The 26406-nt window shown below is 49.2% G+C and overlaps 3 protein-coding genes across 5 annotated transcripts; 1 reads left to right on the top strand and 2 right to left on the bottom strand.

Moving 5' to 3' along the window:
* Nucleotides 1–5186: 5186 nt before the first annotated feature.
* On the bottom strand, nt 5187–14722 carry GLUL (glutamate-ammonia ligase). Of its 3 annotated transcripts, XM_032463588.1 has the most exons (8): nt 14580–14722; nt 13415–13528; nt 11730–11908; nt 10304–10465; nt 8592–8738; nt 8054–8181; nt 7650–7849; nt 5187–7083 (listed from the first exon to the last, which is right to left on the bottom strand). In XM_032463588.1, the coding sequence occupies exons 2-8, from the start codon at nt 13423–13425 to the stop codon at nt 6765–6767; spliced, it is 1146 nt and encodes a 381-aa protein (XP_032319479.1). In that variant the 5' UTR covers nt 13426–13528; nt 14580–14722; the 3' UTR covers nt 5187–6764. The 3 variants fall into 3 exon arrangements, with proteins under 3 accessions (XP_032319479.1, XP_032319481.1, XP_014421761.2); XM_032463590.1 differs by lacking the exon at nt 13415–13528 and having other exon boundaries at nt 14580–14718; XM_014566275.2 differs by lacking the exon at nt 14580–14722 and having other exon boundaries at nt 13415–13547.
* On the top strand, nt 14365–25919 carry LOC116658815 (translation initiation factor IF-2-like). The gene is made up of 5 exons (XM_032464749.1): nt 14365–14528; nt 14572–15068; nt 15414–15650; nt 24117–24234; nt 24585–25919. The coding sequence occupies exons 1-5, from the start codon at nt 14365–14367 to the stop codon at nt 24637–24639; spliced, it is 1071 nt and encodes a 356-aa protein (XP_032320640.1). The 3' UTR covers nt 24640–25919.
* Nucleotides 21594–22499, bottom strand: LOC102510891 (transmembrane epididymal protein 1A). Its single transcript, XM_006193003.3, has one exon. The coding sequence runs from the start codon at nt 22497–22499 to the stop codon at nt 21594–21596; it is 906 nt and encodes a 301-aa protein (XP_006193065.1).
* Nucleotides 25920–26406: the final 487 nt, after the last annotated feature.

The raw sequence follows: 26406 nt of genomic DNA, 5'->3' as shown, positions 1-26406 counted from the left end.
GTCCCTGGAAACATTTCCTCTGTCTTCTTGCCCGCTCCAGCTTCCCTGCATGGCTCCCAGAGGACTGTCCTACAGTTTGGGAGGAAGAAAGGAAGAGAAGTAACCAAATTACCCCTCCCTCCCAATTAACTGTGGACACTGAACTGGAAATCCTTAATTCTGCTCTCTGACAGCCGAGAGGGAACACTTAAGAACAGGAATTGAAAGAAGGAAACCAGAAACCTTGAATAGAAGACGTTCTCTGCAGGATAATGCTTCAGTCTTTACTATTGTCTCAAGGCCAAAGCTGCCCATTGTGATCAATTTAAAGATTTGCCCACAAACTCTTTGATATTCCTCCCCTCAAGAGGTAGAGCTTTTCCTTCCTCTAAGTGTGGCTTGGATTTAGGGACTCACTTCCAGCGTATAGAGAATGACAAAAGTGATGGGTTATTACTTCCAAGATTAGGTTATAAAAAGACTGTGCCTTCCATCTCTCTCTGTGTGTCTGTCTCTCTTTCATTTTCTCTCTTGCTTCGCTTGCTCTGAAGACATGTCATGAGTGACAAGGAACTGAAGCCTCCTGCCCAGTCATGTGACTCAGCTTGGGAACAGATCCTGCAGGGCAGTCAAATCTTCGTAGACTGCAGCCCTGACAGTTTGACTTCAACCTCCAAGGAAACCCTGAGGCAGAACCACCCAGCTAAGTCACTCCCAGATTCCTGACCCCAGGAAATCGTATCAGATTAATAAGTTTTTGCTGTTGTAAGCTGCTACATTTTTGGAGTAATTTGTTCTGCAGCAATGGATAATACACTTCAATGCTTTCAAGTTATATATATCTGCCCCTCAGGGATGGCGAGTACTGGGCTGAGTTCTCTGGGGAGGATCATTGTCCAGTGCAGGAGAAACCATTTTCTTTAACCTAGAAGAAATGAGTTTTAAATCACTGCATGGTTAAATATTCCTGTTATTATCCATGTTGCCTCATGGGTAAATGATGAAATGTTGCCTCATTTTTTTCTCCCCAAAAGAAACACTGCTTTAAGTTATGATTTGTTCATTTCTTTCAGACTTCTTCAACATACCTGACTTTCTGAATTCAGTTGTGAACCTTGATCACAAATAAGTAACTGTAAGTTGAAAGAGAACTCATCCCCCAAGAAAGCAAATTCATCCCTCAGCTGCTTCATGGTTCACAACACAGAATTCTAAATCTGGAAGGAATTTCAGCGATGTCCATAGCTTATCTCAGGCTGATTCTATAAGGATGGTGGCAGTTTCTGTACAAATGAATCATTTAGTGCCACATAGTCTAGGTGTGTTCCCAACTGTCCCTTCCCAAGGGCAGGAAGGAACCTGCAAGTGTCAGCAGCTTCTGGGATATAGCAGACGAGATGATCACCCTCAAAGGCCCTGCATTTGGGGTCAGGAGGAGGAGAGTATTTCTGGACCAGGTAATTTGGGATTAACTACAGGAGTGGAGACGTTCATACATAAATCATTAACATTGAAGATTAATCCTTGTGAATTAACTGCCCTCCCACCCCCACCCTCCACCCCAGTCTTCCATCCACTTCTTTTAGCCACTGACCCTGGCAGTGACCTTTCTGTTAATTCAACAAACATTTACCAAAGGTTTACACGGCTGAGTGCCTTGAGTGGGCTAGGCCATAATGTACTTATGTAAAGATGTTAACAGGATGGCAGTTTCTGGTTCCTAAGCCCACCTAGGCATGAGTCTGGTGGAAAGTGGTTTGGGGAGAGAAACCCACTACGTTTATTTTATGATTCCCTCTTATAAAGAAAGCCATGGAGAAGTGGATTCTCCGATTTCCTGTCTCTCAGAACTTAACTCCTCATGTATCACAAATTCCTTCCCAGAGACCAGACAAGTGTTCACTTCTTCCAAAACAAAAACCAAACCAAAAAAACAAAAAAACAAAACCTTCTTTCCTCCCTGCTACCAATATGCCTCTGTACTTCATTATGCCGCATTATTTGAGTTGAGTTACCAAAATCACAAAATCACTTGAGGATAAGCTAGCAACAGGCCCAGAAGTCTCATACCACTTCATGATGCCAGTGACACTTTTAGCTGTAAGAGGGATGGCGATGAAGGAGAGGAAGAGACTTTCCACTCACTTGACCCCATCACTCATATGTTTGCACCAAAAACACCAAAAAAAAAAAAAAATCATGTTATTTTGTCCTCATTCTATCTATTAAATTTTGGAGGTATCTTGAATGCCTCTTCCATTTAACGTCAGTAGAGCAGAAAAATAGTCACAAGAGAGGAGTTACTCTGAACCTTTATCGAAAGGCAGTTGCAGGACGGCTTTCGTGAAGACTTAGATCTGGAGTGGACCTCAGCAGATCTGCTGACGGCACCGTAAGGCGGAGGAGTCCAGGAAGCTGAGACGGTTGCCATCCCAAGACAAGGCAAGTAACTCAGTCTGAAATCTTGAGAAAGAGGACAACACGCTGAGGGCCAAGGCCCTCCAAAGGCAAGTCATCAAATGACAGTAGGAACTGCAGAGACACTTCCTCTGTATCAGGGCACTAGGACACCACCCCCTTTACAGCAGGGGCTCTCTGGGCAGTGAATCATAGATAAACAATTAGCTGGCCGCACCCAAGAACCTCCTGCCCATAAAGCACAGGGGAGTGTGGGATCCGAAAGGGTTGGCGGTAGAATCATGCTTTAAGAATGATCATAGCTTCTATGTCTGGCCTCCCCACTCCTAGTGACGGCTTCTCAGGACTTTTCAGTGAATCCACCTGAATGTGTCCTCCTTCTGGAAAAGATAAAAGTTCCTGTCTCCTTTATAAGGTGCTATGGCTTTGGCAAAAATTTCATGATACCTGTATTGTGTATCTCATGTGTACATACTTACATATGCCCTTATTTGGTGTCTGCGTTTTGTATATGTGCATATATCTGAATACCATAAAATCAAGTTTTTTTTTTATTTAAATGAGTGGTTAGCGATTGAGCTAAAGGCTCTAATCAGGTCAAGATTGTTTACAGTATCAATTTGCCTGAAGCTTTTGGATTTACGTGAATTGCCACTACTCATAAAGCATCGTGGGGCTCTTGGGAGCCTGATCTCAGCCAGACTTAACCAAGCTAGCAGTCATTAAAAATTCAGTGAAACAGAACTTTGCCTTGGTGCTATGGCCAGAGTGAAAACACAGCCAAACCGCTAAGACCTTGTGGGTCTGACACCACCCAACAGAGCTCTGGGCTTAGAACTCACAACACTGATTACTTTAAAATAACTTATTAAACAAGTTCTGCAGGCACCGTGACGGGTCAGGATACAGTCCTGAGAAAGGAAAGCAGGCTCCCTGTCTTCATGAAGTTTGCAATCAGAAAGTCTAGTGAGTGATGGGCTTTGGGTTAGCAAGTGACTTACTAAAGCTTTGCACCTTTCATTGGTATAAGGGCCAAGGAGTAGCTGGAATTACCTAAATGAAGCCTTTGGCAAGGTATCTGGAGCCTGGGCACCATGTATTTGTTTAGGACCTTCTTTTGTTCACTCGTGTAGGTAGCGTGGCAGCCGGCAGCACAGATCTGGCTTGTTAAATGGCCTCAGTAATAATTATCCAAGGAACTCTGGAATCTTCTATTAGCTCCGTGACACTCCTCTATTAGCTTGTGTTGTCATTTAGCTCTTACCAGTAACTGGCAGAATGAAATGAAGGGACTCGTGTTTAAAACTGAGAACGCCTTTTGTGAATACTGGCCTGTCTCTTTAAGGCTGAATGAAGGCTTGGCCGTCATTCTGTCTAATCTATTACAGATAAAGATATCGCATAAGCCAGTGTCTGCTAAATGAGCTATAAAAAACACCTTAGAAATACAAGGGAATTGCACTGTGAACTGAAGGTCAAAGCTAACTCTAGGTAAGAGGGTGGAGAAGGAAATACAATGGTTGTTTCCACCTAAATCCTGATCACATTCATTTAGAATTCCCTTTCAGGTAATCTGTCAGAGATTCGGTTACAATGAGCCCAAAGGCAAAGTGCCTCAGTGCAGTGCAGAATACCCACGTGGCCAAGGACTACAGGAGTGCCCTGGGGAAGCCACCTGCAGCTGGGGAGAGGCAAGCAGAGCTTCAGTTGAAATAATTTATCAGCAAAACCAGGAAAATGCTGAGAGCAACGGAGGGCACTCTCAACAATCATGCCAAGACATGGTGCAACCTGGGACCACTCGGCAAAGCAACAGGCGAACATCAGCCTGCTTTGAAAATTATGTCAGGAGGTAACCTTTCTAGAAAAAATGCACATGTCTAGGATTACCTAAGACTAGAGCAATAAACACTTGCCCCAGAGAAAACTGTCATCTCTAAATGTGCTGTTAACAGTCTCCGGCGACCTCCACCTTTTAAGACAGTTAATACAGGGCACCGCATTTAAAAGACAGTAATTTACTGCTGCCCGCAATACCTGGCACCTTGCAAGGTTAGAAAGTGTTGGATGAGTAAGTGCTTTTGCTAGAGGTGTGTGCACGGCACCAAGGAGCAGGAGGGAGCGCCTGCCCAGCCTGGTGGAAATGAACTAAGGTAGCAGAAGTTGGGAGGACGCGGAAGAATTTCTAAGTAAAGGGACCGAGAGCAAGGGCACAGAGGTGTCAGTGTGGAGTTTTGGGGGACAGCACAAGCAGCTCACTGGTCCAGTGCAAGGAACAGCACATCCCAGGCATATCTGGGTCTGGGTGGCCCTCAGCGCAGCCAGCCTTAGAAGGCTTTTAACCAGGGTAGCAGCGTGGTCAGTATTTGCTATTTAGATGCAGTCACTGGCAGCTGGGCAGAGTGACCAGTAGGGACAGAGATCAGTTGAAAACACACTCAAAACTTTAGGCTACTATAAAATTAAGCCAGAGAGGTGTTCAAAACAACATGTAGCATGGTAGGGCAAAGCCCAAGCTCTGGAGCAGGAAGGGCAAGGTTGGGGTTTGTCCCCTATTACAAAACTCTAGGGCTGGGAGATGCCTTAACCTAGACATCACAAATACCCAAAGCGTGGGGAAGAGCTGGTTGGCAACATGACTCAGGAAAGAGTTTTTTAATTCCAAGAACAGGTAAACCTGAACTTACTATGCCTCTTTTTAAAAAAATCTCTTTTTTTGGTGGGAAAAGAAGGGAACAAAATGGCACATAGGGATTTAAAGGAATCACAAAGAATCAAGTCAGAAGAGATCTTATAAATGTTAGGTTGATTTATAAGAGCTGCTCTGGGCAGTTAACACAGTTTGTTTACAATGAGGAGTTAGTCTAACTCTGAACATACTGTACATGGCAATTAGAAGTCATCATGGTAAGAGAAAAACCACAGCCCATCCACCGCAGCCAACACAGAAACAGCTAGAAACAGGAGGGGAAATGTAGGGATGAAGGTGGGGTTTGTTTTTATTATAAAAGAAAAAAATAACTCCTCAGGAATCTTAACAAAGGAAGGGAATATTTCACACTCAAGAGAATTGACACCAGGATACAAAATTACAAGTGTTTTGACTCCAGTCCTGTCCCCGTCTCTTCCAAGAGCAGAAATGGGAACAGATAGCTGAAGCAAACAAGCAATTCTGTGAAACAAAGACTTAGAAACCCTACAAATATGATTAAAATCTAAACTTGTTTTGCTTTTTAAAAAAAACTTTTTTTTAATATATCAAAAGGCCTGCTTTAGTGACATGCTAGTCCCACCAGAAAATTACCCCAATACCCCTTTGTCAGTAACATGCTCAAGTTGACCAGCCAACTCATATTTCCAAACCTGCGTGTACAAGTACATGTGTGTCTTTGAAACCAAAGCCCCGGGGCTCAGGTGTCTGCTTCTGCTATCATGGGCTTTCCACCTGCTAACTGACCAGTGTCCACCCCTCCAGAAGGGTGGGCAGGGCACAGAGACACCCTGGGGTGGTAGTGAGGGAGTAACAGCCCCGAACTGCCAATATTCAATGGCACCGCTTCCTCCCCTCACCCCGACTCAAAAGGAGATCCTTATTTCTAATCAGACTCCTCCGCTCAAATTTGGCTTCCCGGTGACCAGAACGGTTTTTCTGCCTTAGGAAAAACACACATTTCATCTGCACACCCATATATATAATTTTTTTGTTTTTACATTTAAATATAAAAATACTACTCTGCTTTGTGTTATAAATGGAGGATCAAGCAATAAGGACTTTTTCTTTTAAGGTAGGGCTATCCATCCATTTATGCTGAGCTTGTCCGGGCGTGTAGCCCCAGGGAAGCACCACACCAAGAGATCGAGGGCATTTTTGTACTTGATTCTCACCCAGCCCTCTCCCCTAATTCTCACTTTTAATAAAAGTTCGTTATAACCTTGTAAGAAAGGGGACTTCGCACCAAGAAGGGAAGTCTTAACCTAATCACAGCCAGCCCCCCCCGCCCCCCACTCAGCTACCACTCAGAGAACGTTCTCCCCACTCCCTGCAGACACTATGCTCTCTGTCCAGACAGCTCTGCCTACTGGACAAACATACCTGATTAAGTGGAAGCAGTGGTTATGGTTCCCCGCCCTCCTCCCCGTTAACGCACTAGAAAGCTTCAGTGATAGGGGAAAATAAAGGGGGGGGGGTGAGGAGATTAAGAATGTGACCCTTCTATTCTGGCCCAAGAAAGCAAGAGATATTAACTGGGCATGAGGAATAAAAAAAGACCATGATATTTCGTCCTTTGAGTTACAGCTATTATGACAGTTGAGAAGGAGCGGGATGCAGAATTAGGAGGGGTCTGATGGCTACAAGTCTAGTCCGCTTAGTTTTTGTACTGGAAGGGCTCATCGCCAGTTTCGTTCAGAAGACACGTGCGGATGAGGGCTTCTGTCACCGCAAAGGGGTCACAGTTGGCAGAGGGGCGACGGTCTTCAAAGTAACCCTTCTTCTCCTGGCCGACAGTCCGGGGAATGCGGATGCTAGCACCACGGTTGGCCACGCCGGCAGAAAAGTCGTTGATGTTGGAGGTTTCGTGGAATCCAGTTAGGCGCCGGGCGTTGTCCAGGCCCCCCTTGGGATCGTAGGCTCGGATGTGGTACTGGTGCCGCCTGCTCAGTTTCTCGATGGCCTCCTCGATGTACCTGAGGAAACAGGTAAGATCAGGGTTCCTGTCACCAGGAAACCCACCTCAAGGGCAGAGGAGCAGGTATGGCTCCAAGAATGGAGTGACTCATCTACCAAAGACTGTTTTCCAAGGTCCAACTCCCCAAAACATGGCCCCAGGGGAACAAATACTCCAGGAGGGCAGCATTCTGCCTTGTAACCTGTGTGTCTCAGTGCTCAGAAGACTACTGGGCACGCAGGAGATGGCATCTGGTGAATGAAAAGGCCCTAATCAAAGACTTCCTCTCACCCACAGGTATTAAGTTCACTCATAAGCTTGTGTTGTTATTCATTTCGTTCTTACTAAAGACTTTCAGATGCATTAATCTATGTCAGCTTTCCCCCATCACTATCCTTGAATCCTGTCCCTAGAGTATTTGGGGGTACTTTTCAGGTAGAAACAGAACGATAGGACTAGAAGACAATTTTGGAAGCAGAGTGCCAAGAGCGGAGGCAGAAACCGAGGGGGTTGCTTTACTCATCCATCCCAGGCAAGTATTCCTGCAGAGGGAGTGAAGCGGCCCCAGCAGCGGGCGGCACTCACTTCAGGCCATTCTCCTCTCGCATGGCCTTGGTGCTGAAGTTGGTGTGGCAGCCAGCGCCGTTCCAGTTCCCAGGAATGGGCTTAGGGTCAAAGGTGGCAATCACGCCGAAGTCTTCGCACACGCGGTGCAGGATGAAACGGGCCACCCAGAGATGATCGCCCATGTCGATTCCTTCGCAGGGTCCTATCTGGAACTCCCACTAGAGGGAAAGAGAAGACTGGCCTTTAAAGCGAAGCCAGCTGCTCACCCCAACCCAGAAGCTCTGACACTTGTTCCCGTCTCACCTCTACTCCAAGCCACCTGGAGGGTTTTGGGTTAGGAAGCGGTGCCCCACAGCAGCCCTTGCCAGCAAAAGCCCCCGCTTGCCCCGGCGTGGGGCAAGTGACGGACCAGAGCCACTCACCTGGGCAGGCATGACCTCGGCATTCGTGCCCCCGATCTTGATGCCGGCGTACAGGCAGGCCCGGTAGTGAGCCTCCACGATGTCCCTGCCGTAGGCTTTGTCTGCTCCCACGCCACAGTAGTAGGGACCTGCGGAGGCGCCAAGATGGGGTGTCAAAGGCGGGACCCCGAGGAAATTCCTATCTCTGTGAGAGGCGCGGCCCGAAGCCAGAAACCAGAAAGCCCTCAACACCTGCTCCCTGGAATCGCGATCCGCACCTTCACCTGGAAGGAGGGGAGGGGCTGCAGGGGGCTCCTCTTGGCCACGTCCTCAGTGAAGCCAAAGGTGGTCTCTCAACGTTAATGTCTAAACAGCCACCTCTGGGTTTGCGTGACACGAGGGCTGTATCTCTTTAGTTTTCTTTCAGCCATTCTCAGAGCTGACAAAGTCTCCTAGCTTTCTGAGCCACAAGGATTCACTCCCTTCTCGGGAGAGAGACTTTTCTTGCAAACTAAGCACCTGGAGAGGAGCAAGACTGACCTCTCACCAAGGGACTCACCTTGGGGCCCAGGGAAGCCATTGGAAGGCCAACCAAAGGGGTGCCCATCTGTGCCCATCAGAGTGTATTCCTGCTCCATTCCAAACCAGGGGTGCTGGTTGCACACCATGTCCATTATCCGTTTACAGGTGTGCCTTAAATTGGTCTCTAGGGGAAAAAAAAAGGGTCAACACACAGATGTTCAAGAGGTATGGACAAATGTACCAAATCTCCGTGTGGATGGGAAACGGTCCCTGGATTCCACATACCTGTGATGTTGATTATAAGCTGAAATGACCCAGTGTCAACCTTCCCGTGCCCCGTTGGTATAAGAGGGGACAATGAGAGAAGCTATAATTATGTATCTGTAGGGAGACTCTCAAAGGCTTTATTTATAACTAAACTGGGTTACAACAAAGTCACATGGGAGCAGACCCAGAACAGAGCAACTTTTCACCTTATCTGCAAGCTGGCCCCCTCCCAAGTACCAAATGTCAGGCACTTACATCCTCTATTCACAAGAGCTTCTAGCTGTCAGACTTAGTCCTGGTTTCTCAGGCATTTAGAGCTCAATCTACAGTTTTTATTGAGCATCATTTGTCTACTAAGAGCCTTCCGTTCCAGAAGACAAAGTGCTAAGTTCTGTAGTACTGGCTAGTGCAAAAATAACAAATATTAAAATGTGATGAGCTCAACTGCAAATGATTTCTAAGCTAGAAGAGAACTTATAGACTGGGACAGGTTCCTATGCCCCTGGAACCATTTTAAGACGGTATTATATTAAAGAAAACGAACAACTGAGTCTTCCTAACAACTGTGAGGTGGGTATTAAGAGTCTATTTTTACAAATGGGAACACGAGGCTGGGAGATGACAGGCAGCCCACCCAGGTGACAGCACAAGCAACGGTCAGGAAACCCTGCTCGTCTTGACTTCAGAGCTCAGGCCCTTCGCCACAATGCGATACTTCCTCTCAAAACGATGACACGTAAGGCCCAGAGTCACCAAGTGACTTGCCAAGAAGTCTCACGGGCAGAGTGTGGCAAGAGATTTCACAGAAGTGAGACTTCAGCTGTTTAAAAAGACGAACGATGGAGAACTGGGAGGAACTGGCACGCCCGAGAAAAACCAAAGGGGCAGTTATAGCAAATTTTAAGGCAAAGACACGTCTATCAGTGAACCAAGTTGCTCGTATTTTCAAGCTGTCTGGAATGAAAAGGCAACCAGTATTCGACATACAATTGTTCTCAATTATTTGCACATGTTAATTCAGTCAATCCTCCAAACAACTTGATGTGATGAATTTTACTATTTCCCCCATTTTAAAATTCGGGAATTGAAAAGTATAGGGGTAAAGGATCTTGCCCCAAAACAAGTTCACAGCAAGTAAGTGACAGACCTAGAATTCAAATCCAACATTCTAACTGCAGAATCCACGTTCCTAAAGTCTGCAGGCAGGCAGGAGGGCTGTGACGTGGGGGCTCCTCCCGCAAACAGATCTAGAAGAATCCAGTGTTGTTTTATGCAATCATTAAGAGACGATGGCAGGAGGGGCCGCACCACCTCTCTGAACAGGGATGCTGAGGATGGAGAGATGTGTGCCCAATCCCTCAGACTTCTGATGCAGTTCTGAGATCGGCTGGTGTTCCCAATACTGATTCTGGAATATCCTCTCCCCTGACCTTTACAATTCATGGACTGGGGTGGGGGCACCTATACCCATCCTACACACACCTGCAGGCTTTCGGTTGTACTTGAAGACTTCACAGAATACCAGCTTGTTGGGGTCCTTGCGGAAAGGGTCCCGAAACATGGCAGCAGGGACGAGATACATGTCACTGTTGGAGCCTTCAGACTGAAAGGTACTAGAGCCATCAAAGTTCCACTCAGGCAACTCTGGGGTCAAAAAGAGAGAGGAAAATTTAAGTTAAAGTGCACAGGAGCTTTCCAGGCGCGAGCACAGCCCCTCACCCACCTTTCCATCTCCAAAGGTCCATATTCTCTTTTCCAGAAAGGCAGTGATGCATGACTGCCACTATTAATATGCAAACCCAGACAACTGCATGCAGCCCTACTGTCCTTCCTAGCTGAGTTCCAAGTAAGCCTACTGCATCACTTTCTTAAAAGAAGTCACAGGAACAATCTAAGGATAACATTCCCTCCCTAAATAAAGTCTACTGGACACCAAGGAGATCACCAGTACGTCAGTCTTCATTTAGTTTTGAAATAGAAGTAAAGATTCTCTGGTTTCTCTCAGTAGCCCTCTGTGTTGCTTCTTTCTTTAATTCATCCCCTCACTGTGTTGATGGACAATCCTAGCTCAAGTCGGGTCTTTATTTTTTAGGTGAGGAAACAGATGACTGGCAAGATGTCTTATTCAAGGATACTCCCGTATCATTTATCCACTTTCCACGTTATGTTTTAAAGACCAGTTTCAGACTCCCATCTCATATTCCAGGGATGCCCAATACCTGCCCCACAGCAGGTGCACAATACATTATAGTCATTCATTCATTCACTCAAATATGAACATTATCAGAAGAGTAAGCTACCCTAAAAGTAGGAAAAAGGTGATGGACCATGAGGAGGGTGGCTATGGTTTGCTCTAGACCAAAAACAAAAACAAAACAAAACGAAATCATAACTCACCTAAGAGCTCCTGTGGGATCAGCAATCAGCCAGTTACAGAATCCCAAATGTGGCTTTAACTAAAAGCACTTTTGCTTTGTATTGAGAACCTCAGTGGCATGAGTATGAAACAGCATTCAAAGAGTTTGTAAAGTAGACGGCATAGTCAGGTTAGAATGGTGGTTTTCAAACTGGGTTCCTGTGGGTACCTTAGAGCCAACTAAGTAGGGGTGCCCAAGTCAGCAAAGTCTTCAACTCCCCTCTCCCCCAATCCAGACTTAATCTTTTGTCCTTCAATATATGGGCTTTATACGCAAGAATCTATTTAAACAAAAGGGTCCATTGTTGTCATGCTTGGAGGCAGTGTAGAAGCTTAATGTTGATGGAATGAAGTCTGCAAAGTCCTGTCTTAGAAAAGTTTCACAAACAGAATAAAAAAGAGGCCAAATCTAGTGGTCTGGCCCCAGGCTTCTGTGCACCACTACACTGCTCCCCTCCCAGCATGCACGTGGCACTCTGCCCAGTCTCTCACCTTCTATACACTTGGGCTCACAGTCCAGGGTCCGGGTCTTGCAGCGCAGTCCTTCTCCGGTACCGTCAATCCAGATGTACATAGCCTGGACCTTCTCACCCTGAGGCAGGGACATGTACACCTGCTTGATGCCTTTGTTCAAGTGGGAGCTCGCTGAGGTGGCCATGGTCGAAGGTGTTCTGGAGAGAGAAAAACAAAAAACAAAACAAAATAAGAACACCAACTCTAAACAGAGCCTCTGCAGGAATGACTCAACAAAGACAATTAAATTAAGAAGTCATGGTGGGAGTGGTGGCCTCTCCCCTTGGAAGTCACACACTCAACAGCACAGTATATTTATTTAATTTGCCTTCAGGGAGATCAGTTTTATACTAGACAATCATCTCCTTACAGACTTCCTCACGCTAGAATCTAACCTTGTGAGGACTAAGCTCTATTTTTTACAGGGTATCATTGGTAGAGGAATTTTTTTATTTTTCATACTAAGATGCTAGAGGGGAAAAACCCCAAAACACATACATAAAAATACACAAAAAAGTTCAGACACAGGAAATTTGCAGAACAGCTAACACCTCCAAGTAAAATCCAGCCCCAGGAAGGCTTGGCTGCTAGGATTTCTGGGTATGCGTCCCTTTTCCTTGCACCCTAGAGGGTGCATCAATTTAAAAAACCCTTTAAGATTCCTCCACTTCTGCAAAAATCAAACAACCCCTCCACACACATTTAGTTGGTAGAATGAAACAAGGTAGCCACGTGATTTAAAGGGCTGGCGACTTCCTAAAAGAATGGCCAAGATGTAAAAATAGCTGATCCAAGCTGGACTTGAAGATGCACACTGTCATAATTTCCATCAGTCGGGGCAAAGTTCTCCCTCAGGAAGTAGATTCGAGTTTGAGAGTGACCAGATTACACCAGAGAACTTCTCAAGTAACTAAGAAATTCCCACTTCTAAATCATAAAGGATCTGGGGCTTCAAAAGCTGAGGCATGCTGAAAAACTGCAAGCCACCGCCACAAAACCCCTGCAAGACAAACTGAAGCCACAAGACCAAGCCTCAACACAAGAGGAAACGTTCCACCCCTCCCTCCCCCGATAGCCCAGGGTGGCTGGAAAGGGAACACATTGTTCCCCTCCAATGACTTGGGCAACTTTCTGAAGTACAGTGGCAAAGTTTCTACGGGCAACCGTCCATGTTTGCCCAGCTGAAAACATAACTGCTTCTCCTTCCAAGAGCCTCACCCTTCCCCTGGGGGAAGAGAAGCTGTCTGTCGAGTTGTGTTAGCAGACAACCACTACCATAGCCTATTCCCGCTAGAAGACTGGGGTGTGTCAGATCCCACCCCCCACATCCATCCTGCCTTTAAAAGCCAGAAGGAGCAATCCCTTGACCCTTTCAGCTCCCACTACAAGTTGCAACCCGTCTCCAGCTGTCCTCCCCAAACCATTACACCTCAGACAGTAAGCCACGCTTTCTCCCTTAATAGCCTCGGTTCCTGCTCTTTTCGGGGATGCCAGCTGGGTTCCGTGACGAGTTGGATGTCAGCAGCCTAGTCTACTGTATCAACTGGTGCCGAGATCTTGTGTGTGGGGGCGGGGGTGGCGGGATGGCATGGGATTTTGCAGTTCTTAGCTGTTTCTGCAGCTGCTGCAGGCACCGGGGTCCTCGTCCCTGCCTCCTCACTCACCCCAGCCACATAACTGTGTCGATGGGGTTGCCCTCCTTAGCCCTTCTCCTTTTGGAGTTGCGTTCGCGCCTCTCGTGGGTCTCCGGCTCTGGCTGGTCCACGCACCGGAGCTTTCTGGGCGAGGGGGATGGAGAGGGAGAGGGAGTTGGAGAGCGGTCGGGATCGGACGAGCAGGAATACGAAGGCTGGTGGCTCGCGGTCTTAATCCTGACTCGCGGTTTCTCTCCGGGGTTCACTGAATAGGCGACGAAGCCGAAGCAGTTGGAGGGGGACCCCGAAGACCGCGACTCCAGGTCATTTTCTTCTTCGTTGGTGGTTTTCTTCGAGGATTTGCGGCTAGGGGAGGATCCCCGCTTCCCGCCCCCGGGGCAGTTGGAATAATCCACTTTGAGAGCTGCCTTTTCCCACTTAAATATCCCGAAAGTCGGCGCCCCACCCCTTGGGCCCCGGTGCGTATCTCAGGGCCTCACCCAGGGGGCCATGCCTCTCCAAGGCGGGGGCTGGGTGGGGGAGGAAGGGGAGGGGGTGTCCCGCCGGAGGGACAGCAAGCCGCTGCTGTCCCTGCCCGGCCGCCCAGGCCTCTCCACCCGCCAAGCCCGCCGGCCACGCCGCGCCCCGGGCTCCCCATTGTTCAGTCACAGGGGTAGGCCCCCGGGACCCGGTGGCGGGCGCGGGCCGCGCCACCAAGGCTCACGGCCCCTCGCCTCCACGTAGGCGTCTAGGCACGAGGACCGCCCCCAGGGCCCGCCACCGCGGAGGGAGAGAGCCAGGCTCCCGCAGGGGGACCACTCCATCCACCGCGCACACCACACAGCCGAGCCGGGGGCGCCGGGCGCAAGCAGAGGCTCCACGGCTCGCGCCGCCGAGCGGCCTCCAGGGGCGGCGCTTCGGGCCGCAAGCAGCTAAAGGAAGATCAAAACAACTCCCCACCCTCCTCAACGCCTGGCGACATGCGCGCCCCGCAGTCGCCAGCCCCGGCCCGCCAGGAGTCACGGGGGCGGCGGCGGCCCGCGGGAGGGCCCGCAGGCGGAGGCGCAGAGGCGCAGAGCAGGGGCGGGAAGTGGGAAGGGGCCAAGCCGAGTCGATCGGCCGGGACGCCGCGGCTGGGGAAGAGGTAGGGGCGGCGCGCGTCACTTCCGAGCCCCCCGGCCGGTCAGCCGCTTACCTGAGGCGGCGAGCAGGCGGCAGGGCGGGCAGGCCGCGAGAGCGAGGTGCGGAGAGGAGAGGCGAGGAGGCCAGGGGTGCCGCTCAGACGCCCTACTCTTCTCCCATTCTCGGCTCTGCACGGCCGCCCGCAGCCCCGCACTCTTTATCCGCGGCCGGGGCCGCCCCCGGCTCCCTGATTGGCTCCCCGCGGCCGGGAGCCGGGCGGATCAGCTGATGCGCGTCCCGACACCGCGGCCATTGGGCGAGCCGCCGAGCGGGCGCCCGCGGGGTGGGGGCGAGCCGGCCGCGGAGAGAAAGAAAGGGAAAGGGGCGTGGGGGAGGGGCGCGTGGGGGAGGGGCGCGAGGAAGGGCAGGGCGGAGAGCCGAGTGCCTGCCGGGAAGGCCCCCGGGAAGGCCCCCGGGAAGGCCCCCGCCCGCCCCCCGCACCGCCGCGCGCCCCGCGCCGGCCTGGCCTGGGGTCGTCCCCGCCGCCCCCTGCTGCCTTCAGGTTGGATTTTTTGCGGGAGACCCCTCTCTTTTACGAGGGCACACTGCACACCCCAGAGCCCCCGGAGGAGGATCTGACCCGCAGGCACCCCCTTTTGCCTTTTGTTGGTAGAGAACCTCCCAGGCCCCCTTCCCGGCGCTCGGGTCAAGTTCGGGGGGCGGGGAGCGCGCGGGCCGCGGGGGCCGGGGAAGGCCTGGGCTCGCAGGGGGCGGCGGAGGGAGGAGGCTGCGGAGGTAGTCCTGGAAAAGCCCCCTCTCCGGCTTTCTCAGCGGGTTGGGGGACGTGAACAAAAGTCGAGGATCTCACATTTGTAATCAGCGTGCTGTGTTTTGTATCATCCCTTAGAGAGAGGATCCTGGCGGGCCGAGACACAAAGTCGGGAGACCTGTCGATTCCGCCCGGGCCACACCTGCGGCCGCTCTCTTGGCCTCTCTGGGCCCAAGCTCCCTCCTCTACAAATAAAGCGGTTCCAGAAAGAACCTTTAGAGCCTCCCCTCAGATTTGAAATGCTGTGTGCCAACTGTTTCCCAAGGGCTGCTGAAAGGAAAGCGAGGTCTTGGCATCCCCTCTTTGAAGCCCAGGGTACGTCAAAAATTTAGAATTCTCTCTGGTTTTGCTTTTCAAATAATTTATTGCACTTTCTTTGCCGTCTGGAAAATGAGAATCAGTAACCCTTCCTCCTCATTAGCCTTGCTGTGATGGTTGAGAAAATGCATATGTGAACAGCCTTGAAAGGGATACCTGTCAACATATACACAGTAATTGTATGTATGCATATGGGTACTCGATCATTCTATTTTTACTGCTTGAAACCTACCTGATGGTGTCTAACCTTTATTGCATCTTTCAAGAGCCCCAGTGTTTGAGGCTTGGAGATTTTCTGTTTGAACTCTAAGAAAGTCATGCTTCCAGTGCCCTTGGAAGAGGAAGGGAAGAAGTTTGTTCTTCTGGTTATTTTTTGTACCACAAATATGGAAAAGAAATGTTGCCTGTGGCCACACACACATAACTTGGCTTCTTGGGTCAGCATCCCTTCCCTGTAAGTCTGTCTAACACTACAGTGCTTTAAAATGACAGATGCACGGGATTCATCTCAAACTGGGGCTATTGCTGTGTGTCAGACAGGTGACATTCTGGACCAGGTAAGCCACCCTGCAAATATAAGGGATTCTCTCCTTTCTGTGATCCTTCAAGATGATGATTAAAGGCTGGGCCTCAGGTCAGACAACTGTTAGGTTCCAATCTGGGCTTTGCATCTGACCAGCTTTGTGCTGGCTAGCTACTTAGGCCTGAAGCTTCAGGGTCCTACCTACAGAATCGAGGTATCAGCTACCTTGAATAATGTACGGATTAACTGTGGTGGTGCATGCATGTAGTAAATGCTTAGTAGACAGAAATTATAATTATTATAGGCCCAGATAATCTGAAGAGATTGGATTATTTCTTTCTCCACAGCAACCTACAAAGTACAACTTTGTAACTCAGTGAAGGGCCCCACGTTTGGTTTTCTGAGAGTAGGCTTAGACCTGGTAACAAAGTGAGCTGTCTTCATTCCATTTCTTTCCTCTCCCCTCCTTTTCCTTCGCAAAAGGAGGGGAGAGGAAAGGTCATGTTCTTGTTTTAAAAAATGTTCCTTTCCAGCGGCCAAGCTGCCAGAAGTAAGCCAGGGCCTTTTAACAATGCTCGTCCCCGCCAGCACCCGCAGTGGGGCCGGCACCCAGAGTGGAAAATGGAACAGTGAGAGGCAGGTGCAGCCCCCAGAGCTCCCGGGGTGGCATCCCGCTGTGTGGGCGCCTGCTGCCCGCGCTGTGTCTTCACCTCCTTGAGCTGCTGGTTCGTCTCTGTGTCCCCCCATCGTGTCCAGGGGGAATGTTCAATACCTGCTGTTTGTTGACCACACAGAAGTGACAGCGGCACCATCAAGAGAACACGCGCTTTGAGCTCCTTTTCCAAGAATGGCAGTGGATTTGCTTTGATCCATTCATGTGACCGGGGGCACACTTGGTGAGGGTCAGGGAGGTAATACATGACCGCTGAGTGCTTCAAGAGGGAACAAGGGCCCTTGGCCTCCTGGGCAGCCCAATCCTTACTTAACCCAGCCGAATTAGGGCCCAAATGAGCCCAAGGACTGTTCAGGGAAGCTGGAAAGAGTATGAGGGAAGAAAAAGCAGAAGAAAGTCCTTCAGGTGGTTCACCCGCAGACACCCAGACTGTCCTTTCAGAGAAGTTAGAAGTGGAACGGCTGCTCCATCCAGTTTGACTTTTCTGTGGCTGTTGCCCTTTGTTCTCTTTCCCGTCTTCCCTAAATTGCCCCCCCACCCCCACTCTCCACCCCCTCCGTAAAAAGCCCGAGAGTACTTGAACTCCTGAACTCCTGGTCTCCTGGTCCACCCAGGATCAAAGCTGACAGGGGCTTCTGTACTATTACATGTGCTTTGAAGTCGGGTTTTTCTCTGTATCCAAGGGTGGGTGGAGTGGGAGGGCAGTATCACAGGTAACAACTTTGTTCCAAATCTGCAGAAAAGCCCGGGACTGAAAAAAAAGCGTTTCTTCAATGTTTTTCTGCTGCCTGAAATAAAGGCCTTGTTTTGGGTGGCCTTTGCCTGTGAGTTCTTCTGAGTTTCTTTCTCTCTTTTTTAAAGGACACATTCTCACTCTGCAGGTCACAAGCCCTTCACTGAGTGGTCCGAGCGTGCCTCCCCGGGCTTGTGTGGTTGCCTTCCCTCGTTAGAGACACAATTTGGGGTAAGGCTCAAACATACCCAGATCTTCAACCAGAACACGCAGTTTGGGAAGTGGAATTTTTCCTCTATTTGAATGATTTCAATAGACATTCAGCAAAAGCCTTGACTCGCTAAAGAGACAAAGCTGAGACCCAGGCTTGAGGAACACCCTGCAAACCCAACCCAGAATTATAAACTTAAAAAATTTTTTTAATAAGCCAATACCAATTCTTTCCTAAAGAATAGACCATTGTATAATCTTCACACACAACAAAAATGAAACAAAAGGGAGAAAATGAAACAGCCTTGGAAGTCGATGTCATGACTCTTAAGCCTAATTTTGGGAAGAAGCTGCAGTTGCTGAGTTTTCAAATTTCATGCAACATAATTAAAGAAGGAAAGACCAGATTTTACAATTCATTACCTAACACTGACCCAGAGAAATTATTTTTTATGTCCTTTCTCATGGTTTGATATTCTTAAGCTCAGGTTAGCAAATTAGAAGTTCAAGTATTTTTCTTCAGTCTGACTTCTGTTGAAGGCCCCTTGAAATCATCCAGATAGGTGGAGCATTCCACGTCCCAGCCTGCACCTTAGGACTGAAGGTTTGGGTCTGAGCCCTGCCCCTAAGTCTTGTCTCTACTAGGAAACTGCTTGGATGGTTGGGAAGAATTAAATCCATCTTATCTAACAACATGGGAAAATCAGTCCTACTGAGAGAATTACAGCCGTGCAATTCTAGAATTCATCTTCACATCATTCTGTCTTAGCAGTGAGGAAGCCGAGGCCTTGATCACTTGCCGCATCTTACTGGAATCACCTTCGTGCAGTATTTCACAGCCCAGTGTGCTTCCAAGGTGTAACTCCCTCGAGAGCCCTTTTCTGTTTCCCTTCCTTCAGCCTTCTTGGCCTGTGGATGGTGCCTTCCTGGGCCACCACCTTGAAAACTCTGAAATCCCTACTGTACCCACGAAGGGAAGTACCCAGGGCAGGGGGCCCCCCAGTTTACCACGGAATCCTGTATCATGGTTTACCCAGTGCCTCACGTACAGCGGACGTTCAAGGTATTCTTTGTGAATAACTAGATTACCAGGGGAAAAAAAATGGCTGTATGACAGGTTCTCTTTAAAGGACTCTTTGGAGCTCATTCTGCATATTCAATCTGTCTCATTGTTTTGTGAATCTGGGATTTTCACAGATAAATTTTGTTCCTAATTCTCAATGTACGTATGGATCTTTGTTTTCTAGATTGATTGAAGCATTATTGAAACTTCTTTAAAAGTTCAGAAAATTTAGTGTCTTGGTCAAAAATTGCTTGGATCAGAGTGCGTCCTTTACTTGGTATTCCTCCCAGTACACCCTCAGCTGGACCCACAAGTCCTTCCTCCCGCACCCCCATCCCGTTCATTTCCCGTTCACATGCCAAGTTCCAGTGGGAAACAAACAGCCCTCGGGTTCATTTTCTGGATGCTTGGGCAATACTTAGGCTTGGTCTGTGTTTTTCCTGACCTCCTCTCCCCTCCCCCCACTCGTTTTAAACAGGTTCTTGGGAGACTTGTTTACAGGTTTGGAGCGAGAGGTTAAACTGGGGTGATGTGAATGTAGTGCCCTCTTGTGGAATATTTGGAGAATTACAAATATCTCCCCCCAAGCTTAAGAGTGGAAAGTTTCTCGGCTGGCCCTTCGCCTCTCTGTTACATCTCAAATATAGTAAATAATAACACGCGAGTTTATTACCTACACTGGATATTTAAGTTGGGGGTACCAATTGCTTACCAGAGGTTTGTCCATCATTATAAAATTAGGCCTCAAACGACTACAAATTGGCAGCTAGCGGCATCTGTGCTATTTCATCGTCTCCCTTCAGTATGTATGAGAGGTAAAGGGAAAAGGAGGGCTCCAAGAAAGGCAACTGAAAAGGGTCTCAGGACCAAGAGTTAAGGGGAAATGGCCACAAACGAGTCTTAGCCTCAGCCCTTACCCTGATCTGAGCCCAGATTTTTAAGACCCAGCCAGGAGTTGAGTCTTCCAGACTCTCACTCCCCGGGGGGACTGGCGGGGGCAGAAAGTGTGACACAGACACACCCTGTGGGGGGTCTAGAGTATTTATCCTGTGCCACTTGCTCCAGGTGGGCCTTCTGGCTGAGCCATTCCTTCTCTCTTGTCCGTCCTTCCTCCCCCCTTCCCTCCCTCTTCCTCCCTCCATTCTTTCTTTCCTTCCTTCCTTTTTTTTTTCTTTCTTTCTCTTCCTCCCTCCCTCTTCCTTCCTTTCTCTCATCTTCCTTCCTTCCTTTCTCTCTCTCTCTCTCTCTCTTTCTCTCTTTCCTCCTCTCTTTCTTTTTAATAATTTCATTCTGAGGATCACTCCCTTCTCCATTGCCATTAGTAAGGTCTTTGTGGCCCAGAGGACACAGTCGCTGGCCTGAATCAGAGACACCTGTGCTGGAGTTCCTGCCTTGCCTCGTACCAATTGTAAGACTCGCACAGGTCAACCTGCCGGTCTCAGCTTTCTGGAGGCTCCTTAAAGAAACATACGAGGATTAATAAACAATAACAGTACGCAGTTTGGAAACAGATTAGTGGATTTTGTTATCCCAAGAACGAGGAAGAGAGTGCTTGTTAAGGAGGTGACTCAGGCTTTGGGACTGTTGGTGTCTTCCCGACGTTCCCAGAACCTCGGGCCTGTCCGGAAACGCATTTAGAAGGAACAGGTAGGCGGGAATTCTGGAAGCAAATAAGCCTTTATCATGCATCAGCTATGCTACATATTTGGTGTGTACATAGGGGGTTATGTAACTGGGATGTGAAGGAAAACCTCCTCGGGGAAAATGATTTCAGAAACAGAACAAAGGAAAATGTGTCAGCTGTCTGAGCAAATTAACAAGGAGGATGTACTTTAAGTGCCTAGGGGTTCCAGAGCAAAGCAGTCAGTAAGAATATTGGAGAAGGCCTCCTTGGGGATGCTCAGTGGGGTCAGGGTGAAGGTGGGTTTTATGCTGGGTGCCAAACACATGGCAACAGTGTGATGGTGGGATGGCTTTCTGTGAGTCAAGGCAGTGAAATTTGCAAAGACCCAAGGATAGGATCTAGTAAATTCTGTGTGCAGTGGCGGTGATGCTGAAATACCTAAGTTTTGGCTGGAACAGGAGCAACAAAATAAGAAGCTGGGGAAGTAGTGAGCATTTGAATTATATACAAATTTACAATCTGCAAATTTGAAATGTTGCCATAGCTCTAATGACGTTTCACCCTATTAATCTGAATTTGAAGTGAAGCCAATGCTTAAAAACTGGGGCAGAGCAAAACATTTTCAACCCGTATAAATTAATTATAAATTCGGTTCATGCTACTTCCACATGGTGGCGCCACTTTGGTGCGCAAACAGAAATGCCCGCTGTTCTTTGTTGGGATGAGATTTGAATGGTTCCAGTTTTGAGTGTGAGAAATCAGTGTTCCCTCAGGTAAAAGGCTGGAGAAGCACCTGGTGACGGCATGGCTGCTGGACTCTCCTCAGCTCCCTTCAAAGGCCTCCCTGCTGCGTTCTCTTCCCCTCGTGGCGCTCTGCTCACTTGCCTCTCCCCCCCCCCTTCCCCCAGCCCCCGACCAATCCCACCAATGTCGCCTTCTTGTCTCCGCGGAGATTAGAGATTCGGGGACAGGAGATGTGCCAGCAGATGGAGACCAGGCTCTCCTGCATGGCCATTACCTTCACCGGGGACCAAAGAGGGTACCATGCACACGTCGGAGAGAACCGCAAGGAGGCAGAGGGGTGGACAGCGTGCCCGGCAGCGCAGGCCCGGTGTCAGGGGGAGCTCTGAGCAAGAAGGAGAGCCCGGTCCTCTTTCTCTGACTGCTCCACCTCCTGCAGCAGTTTGTAGACGGGCCCCACTGCGCTCGTGTGACACGGAGTGTCTCTGGACCCGGTCAGCCTCACGCTGGGATGGTGACAATGGTACCAAAAGCAGGAGACACCGTAGATTCCCAGCAGGCACAAAGCGTTGACCATCACGTGCCAGCAGAAGAAGGTGGTGACAAACATGATGTCATTGATGTCATCGTCCTGCCACGGGTAGCCGGTGACTGGTTTGTATAGAATGAAGCCCGCCTGTATCAGCCAGGAGCCCATCATCTGAAACAGAAAGGTCTCGATCACGGAGAGCTGAACCGCGGCCGGAGTCCACAGCGCTGCCGTCAGCAGCAGCGTCAGCAGGGCCACCACCAAGATGAGCAGCGCGTGAGTCTGCAGCTCCACCCCTTCCGAGTCCTGGACGTGTGACACCAGCAGCAGCAGGAGCACGGAGAAAGTCAGCACCAGGGTCCCTTTTTCTAGGAGCAGACAGCGCTGAGGCAGCAGGTTCCTGCTCGTGACGTCTACACAGCCGTGGAGGGTGAGGAGGACGAACATGGTGAGATGCTGCCACTGTTTGGCATACATGAACCTCGGGGGCAGCTCCCTGTTCATCAGTATCAGCCCCCCTTTGACGCAGCTGATCTCGTAAGCTATCAGGACGGAGCCAGCCAGTGTCTTCAGCAAACCTCCGTAGGATACTTGCCACAGCCTGGCCCATCTCCCCCTGTTCCCAGGAGGGGATGAAGGATGCAGGAGAGAGTCATTGAATATCACGGCTTTGGAGACCACGACGGCTTGATAAAGCCCATAGGAGAGTAGAAACAGCCCTGGGTACACGTGACCGACAAAGGTTCCCATTGAACTACAGATCCGTCTGATGAAGGCGAGAAGAGCAAAACTCGGGCACGTCCACACCTTCTGGGGCCACGCCAAGGTCTGGACTTTGGCAAGAATTGCCTTCCACCAACTTTTATCATTTCATGCCACCCACTGCTCCCCCACAGAGAGGAAATGTTTCTTGAAAGCAACCTCTGACTTTGGTGGCATAAAGCCTCATTATTCCATTCCATTCTGGGACATTGGGACCTAACTGGCTTCTGCCAAAGAAGAAAGTTGGTGAATGTGCCTTTGGGGGCTCCCCTCTAGGGCCATTGTGGTGCTTCTGGTCACATCTGTCCCCTTCTCCCATGGCTCCCTGAGCCTTGTACTGCCCAGCACTCAGAGGAGAAGGAGAGAAGGGTGTGGGATGGGGGAGGGGCTGCCATGGTCTTCAGGGAAAGCCTGGGCACTCACAGGTCCTTGAGTGCCCCTCAGTATTTCTCAGACATAACTTTGGCCCAATTGCAAGGTTCTCTTTTTGGACACATATACTTAAAAACATTTGGATATATGAGCATGTAATACATATTTCACACCTACCTGGCTTTCCTGTTCTCTTATAGACCCATTCTGAGGATCACCAAGCAAGCTCCCTCCCTCGCGTCCCCTTCCCTCTTCACATCCCCACCTGTGTCCGCCCCCAGTTCAGCATCTCCACTGCCCAGTAAATGGATTTGAAAAGCTACCTTTTGGCGTTTATTTTAGGGACAGTGGTAGTTTTTGCACTGTGTCAACCTAACCAAGCTTGAGCCGTGTTTGAGGAGTGCCCTTCCCTGTGGTTCCAGGCTGGGTTGGCGACAAGAGACGCTTACGTGAGGGTCTGAAGGTGGAAGGGAAGCAGCAGCCTAAGACACTCTGAAGGCGTCGGGGACCAGGAGCCACCGTAGCTCGGGCCCTCAGTTACTGACTCGCTGGCTCACCTCCCTGCACGGGCAGCCAGGCCTAGAGCTCCCTCAGCTGCTCTTAGTGTGAAGGGCACCAGCTCCCCCCACGGGCCGCCAGCCACTGACGCAGGAGCTGGTGAGAGGCAGACACTGGCTGCAGCCTGTCTTCGTAGGTCTCAGTTTGTCCTTGCTCTTTGTGTGATAGGCTTCTTCCTGACTGCTGCCTGCATTGAGCAGACATCACCCGCGGCCCATCACACAGCCTTCCAAGGCTTCTTCGCTACAAATGCGTAGGGTCTGATAGCCATAAGAAACCCGTATTCCCATGATCTGTCCCTAACTGATGTAAAGGATTAAGGTGAAGCCCGCAAAACGCAGATGCGGTGGACAGGAGTGACTCCAGTGAGCTGTTGTTGGCCATCTGTAGTTTAATGTGAATTAGCCCATCGGCTTCATTTGTCTATCACTCCCCTAGCGCCTTGCATCTCAGAAGACAGTCCTAGGCACCAGATAACAGCCACTTGGGTGAAAGGCAGAGAAGAACAAAGTACAGGGGATATGATGCCCACAAACGGTTGTGGGTTTGTTGTGGGATGTAAACGAAATGGGAGTTTCTCTGGGGGTGAAAATTATGCTGAAGGAGGAGGAAGTTCACTGCTCAACATGAACCGTGTGGATGCCACAGTCTTTGCATAATCATCTGTCCTCACAGTACAAGCAATGCTGGGGGCAGAGAGGCAGCACCTGTATGCCGACAGCGCCCCTAGTGGAGAGGAGGAGAACTTACATCCAGGTCACAGCACTGCCTCTGAGACCGCACTCCTTCCCAGGTACCTACTCTTTCTCAAGTCTACTTAATTCCAGAAAAAATTAGATTTCTTTCTGCTCTTGAGGATGGCAGTAATTCCGATTTCTTTTTGCCACTGAGAGATTTGGTGGGGCTAGGGATTTGAGTGTAAAGGTTGGTTAGAAAAGCAAAGCTTAATTCAGCTTTCGGAGGAAATTTGCTTATTTAAAATTTTAACTTTAGGTATTTACTTAAAAATTCAATTAATGTATAATAACTTTAGAAAACTCGGTAAAATACATTAGCAAATAGAAGAACATTACAAATCATTTATAATCCCATAATCTGGAGGTGACCACTGTTACCACTGACGTGTGGAAATACACTTTTCAGGAGGCAGCATGAAGTGGAAAATGCACCGACTGGAAGTCAGAAATCTAGGTTCTGATTCCCCTTTTCCCTTGATTGTCACACCCCTCAGCTGAAGAAAATTAGCGTTGAACTTAACTATTGAAGTGAAAGTAAAGGATGCGAATGCTGTCGCACAGAGTGAGCATGTGTCTTTCTGTCTCCCTTTTGGCGAGCCAGTGAAACAGCTGGAAGGACCTGTAAAGCTCCACACTCAGACGGAGGCGATTCAAAGGGGGAATGTGAGTGGCACCCCTGGCGTCGGGAGGAGAGAGCCTCAGGGGTGCTCCTGGCTTCCTGGCTTTGCTCTGGGAGGAGCAGAGGGGCCAGCGCTGCTCTGCGCGCATCAGCGGGGCCGGACGGGAAGCCTGGGGCCTGCAGGCCTCAAGAGGGATTGCGTCTGGTGGCTCTTAATGTTGCTTCTAGAACTTCGAGGCTGTGGATGCTAGTGAGGTGGGGGCAGCGGAGCTTCCTCCAGCTCCCAAACTCCTCTCCCCCGTTGCTCCTGGCGGCCGTGAGCTGGTTGCCAGTGGCCAGAGGAGGCGCGAACAACCAGGCCAGGCTGAAAGCGGCCCACCTGAGGACCAGGAGCCCCACTGAAGGGCCCATCCGGGCGGCTCAGCCCCACCTTGGCCGGGCACCGAGGCTACACGGTGCTCATTAAAATATGAACATCCTGACCAGGACTTTGAAGACAGGAGTCGCCCATCCCAAACCAGACACTGCCCACAGGCAGCCGAGGAGGAAGCCAAAGGTGGTGAATGATTAGCAGGACTGGCGGCCAGCGCCAGAGTCTGTGGACACCGAGTACCTGGGAAGAGTTTCATGAGGAAAGCTCAGTTTGACCGCAGGAGCCCACGGAGGTCCTTCATGGCCGGCTGCTCCATGGCGAGACTCCCCTCAGAGCTGCCCCCCACCCACCACCTCACATTCTCGAGGGGCCCCAGGCTCAGCCACTGCCCCTTGTCTGGCATGAAATGTCAGAGTGAGCCAGAAAGTCCTCGGGAATTCAGTGCATGTGAATTTACTAAAGGCTGTGGATCCTACTGGGTGCAGCAGGCAAATAAAATGAGTATATGACATAGTTCTTACTCTCAGAGAACTTAACAATTTGAAGGCACGCACCTCTGTACACACAGCCAAGCACACACACAACGCTAGAGAAGTGGTTAGACTACCTCTGTTCCATAGAAATCAAGTGTCACACAGGTAGTTTTAAATTTTCTAACAGGAACATTAAAAACATACAAAGATGAAATTTTATTTATTTGTCTTGTTTTTAAAATTTTTTTTAACTTTTTTTATTGAGTTATATTCATTTTATAATATGTCAAATTCCAGTGTAGAATTTTAATCAGATATTATATTTCAGTCAGTCTGTGCAAAATATAATTTCAGTGTGTAATTAATAAAAACATTATAAATGAAGAATTTTAGATTCCATATTTCATACTAAGTCTATAAACTCCGGTGTTAACGTTTTACACGAACAGCACATCTCAATTCAGGAAAATCCGTGTTATGGGCTCAACAGCTACGTGTGGCCAGTGGCTGACGTATTGGGTTATGCAGATTTGGACAGTATAGAATGACATGTTGACTCAGTTTTAAAGTTTCAGTGAAAAGACCAGTTCATCATTTGGTCAGAAAAGGCATCCAGACAGCTATGCTATGAACTTGATGACTGAGATTTTAGTACGATGCTTTCCCAAAGCATCTTTTAACTTACTTCCTTTCTGTTTAAAATGGGCATTGTCATCATAATCATCATCAAAAAGACATTCCATCTCACCTTGCCGTTAGGCAG

This window comes from Camelus ferus, chromosome 21 (assembly GCF_009834535.1).
Source record: "Camelus ferus isolate YT-003-E chromosome 21, BCGSAC_Cfer_1.0, whole genome shotgun sequence".
NCBI lineage: Eukaryota > Metazoa > Chordata > Mammalia > Artiodactyla > Camelidae > Camelus > Camelus ferus.
The sequence above is the reverse complement of the archived record's forward strand: the minus strand, read 5'-3'. Positions and strand labels throughout refer to the sequence as shown.

Excerpts from the sequence above, each read along its gene's own strand:
- GLUL (XM_032463588.1), bottom strand. Across the intron at positions 8,182-8,591 it reads TGGCTTCCCTGGGCCCCAAG|GTCCCTACTACTGTGGCGTG; the intron begins GTGAGTCCCTTG and ends GCGCCTCCGCAG. Across the intron at positions 7,850-8,053 it reads CCGAGGTCATGCCTGCCCAG|TGGGAGTTCCAGATAGGACC; the intron begins GTGAGTGGCTCT and ends CTTTCCCTCTAG.
- LOC116658815 (XM_032464749.1), top strand. The coding sequence starts at position 14,365 with ATGCGCGCCCCGCAGTCGCCAGCCCCGGCCCGCCAGGAGTCACGGGGG. Across the intron at positions 15,651-24,116 it reads TCCCCTCTTTGAAGCCCAGG|TACAAGCAATGCTGGGGGCA; the intron begins GTACGTCAAAAA and ends CTGTCCTCACAG. Across the intron at positions 24,235-24,584 it reads GAGACCGCACTCCTTCCCAG|GAGGCAGCATGAAGTGGAAA; the intron begins GTACCTACTCTT and ends TACACTTTTCAG.
- LOC102510891 (XM_006193003.3), bottom strand. The coding sequence starts at position 22,499 with ATGGGAACCTTTGTCGGTCACGTGTACCCAGGGCTGTTTCTACTCTCC.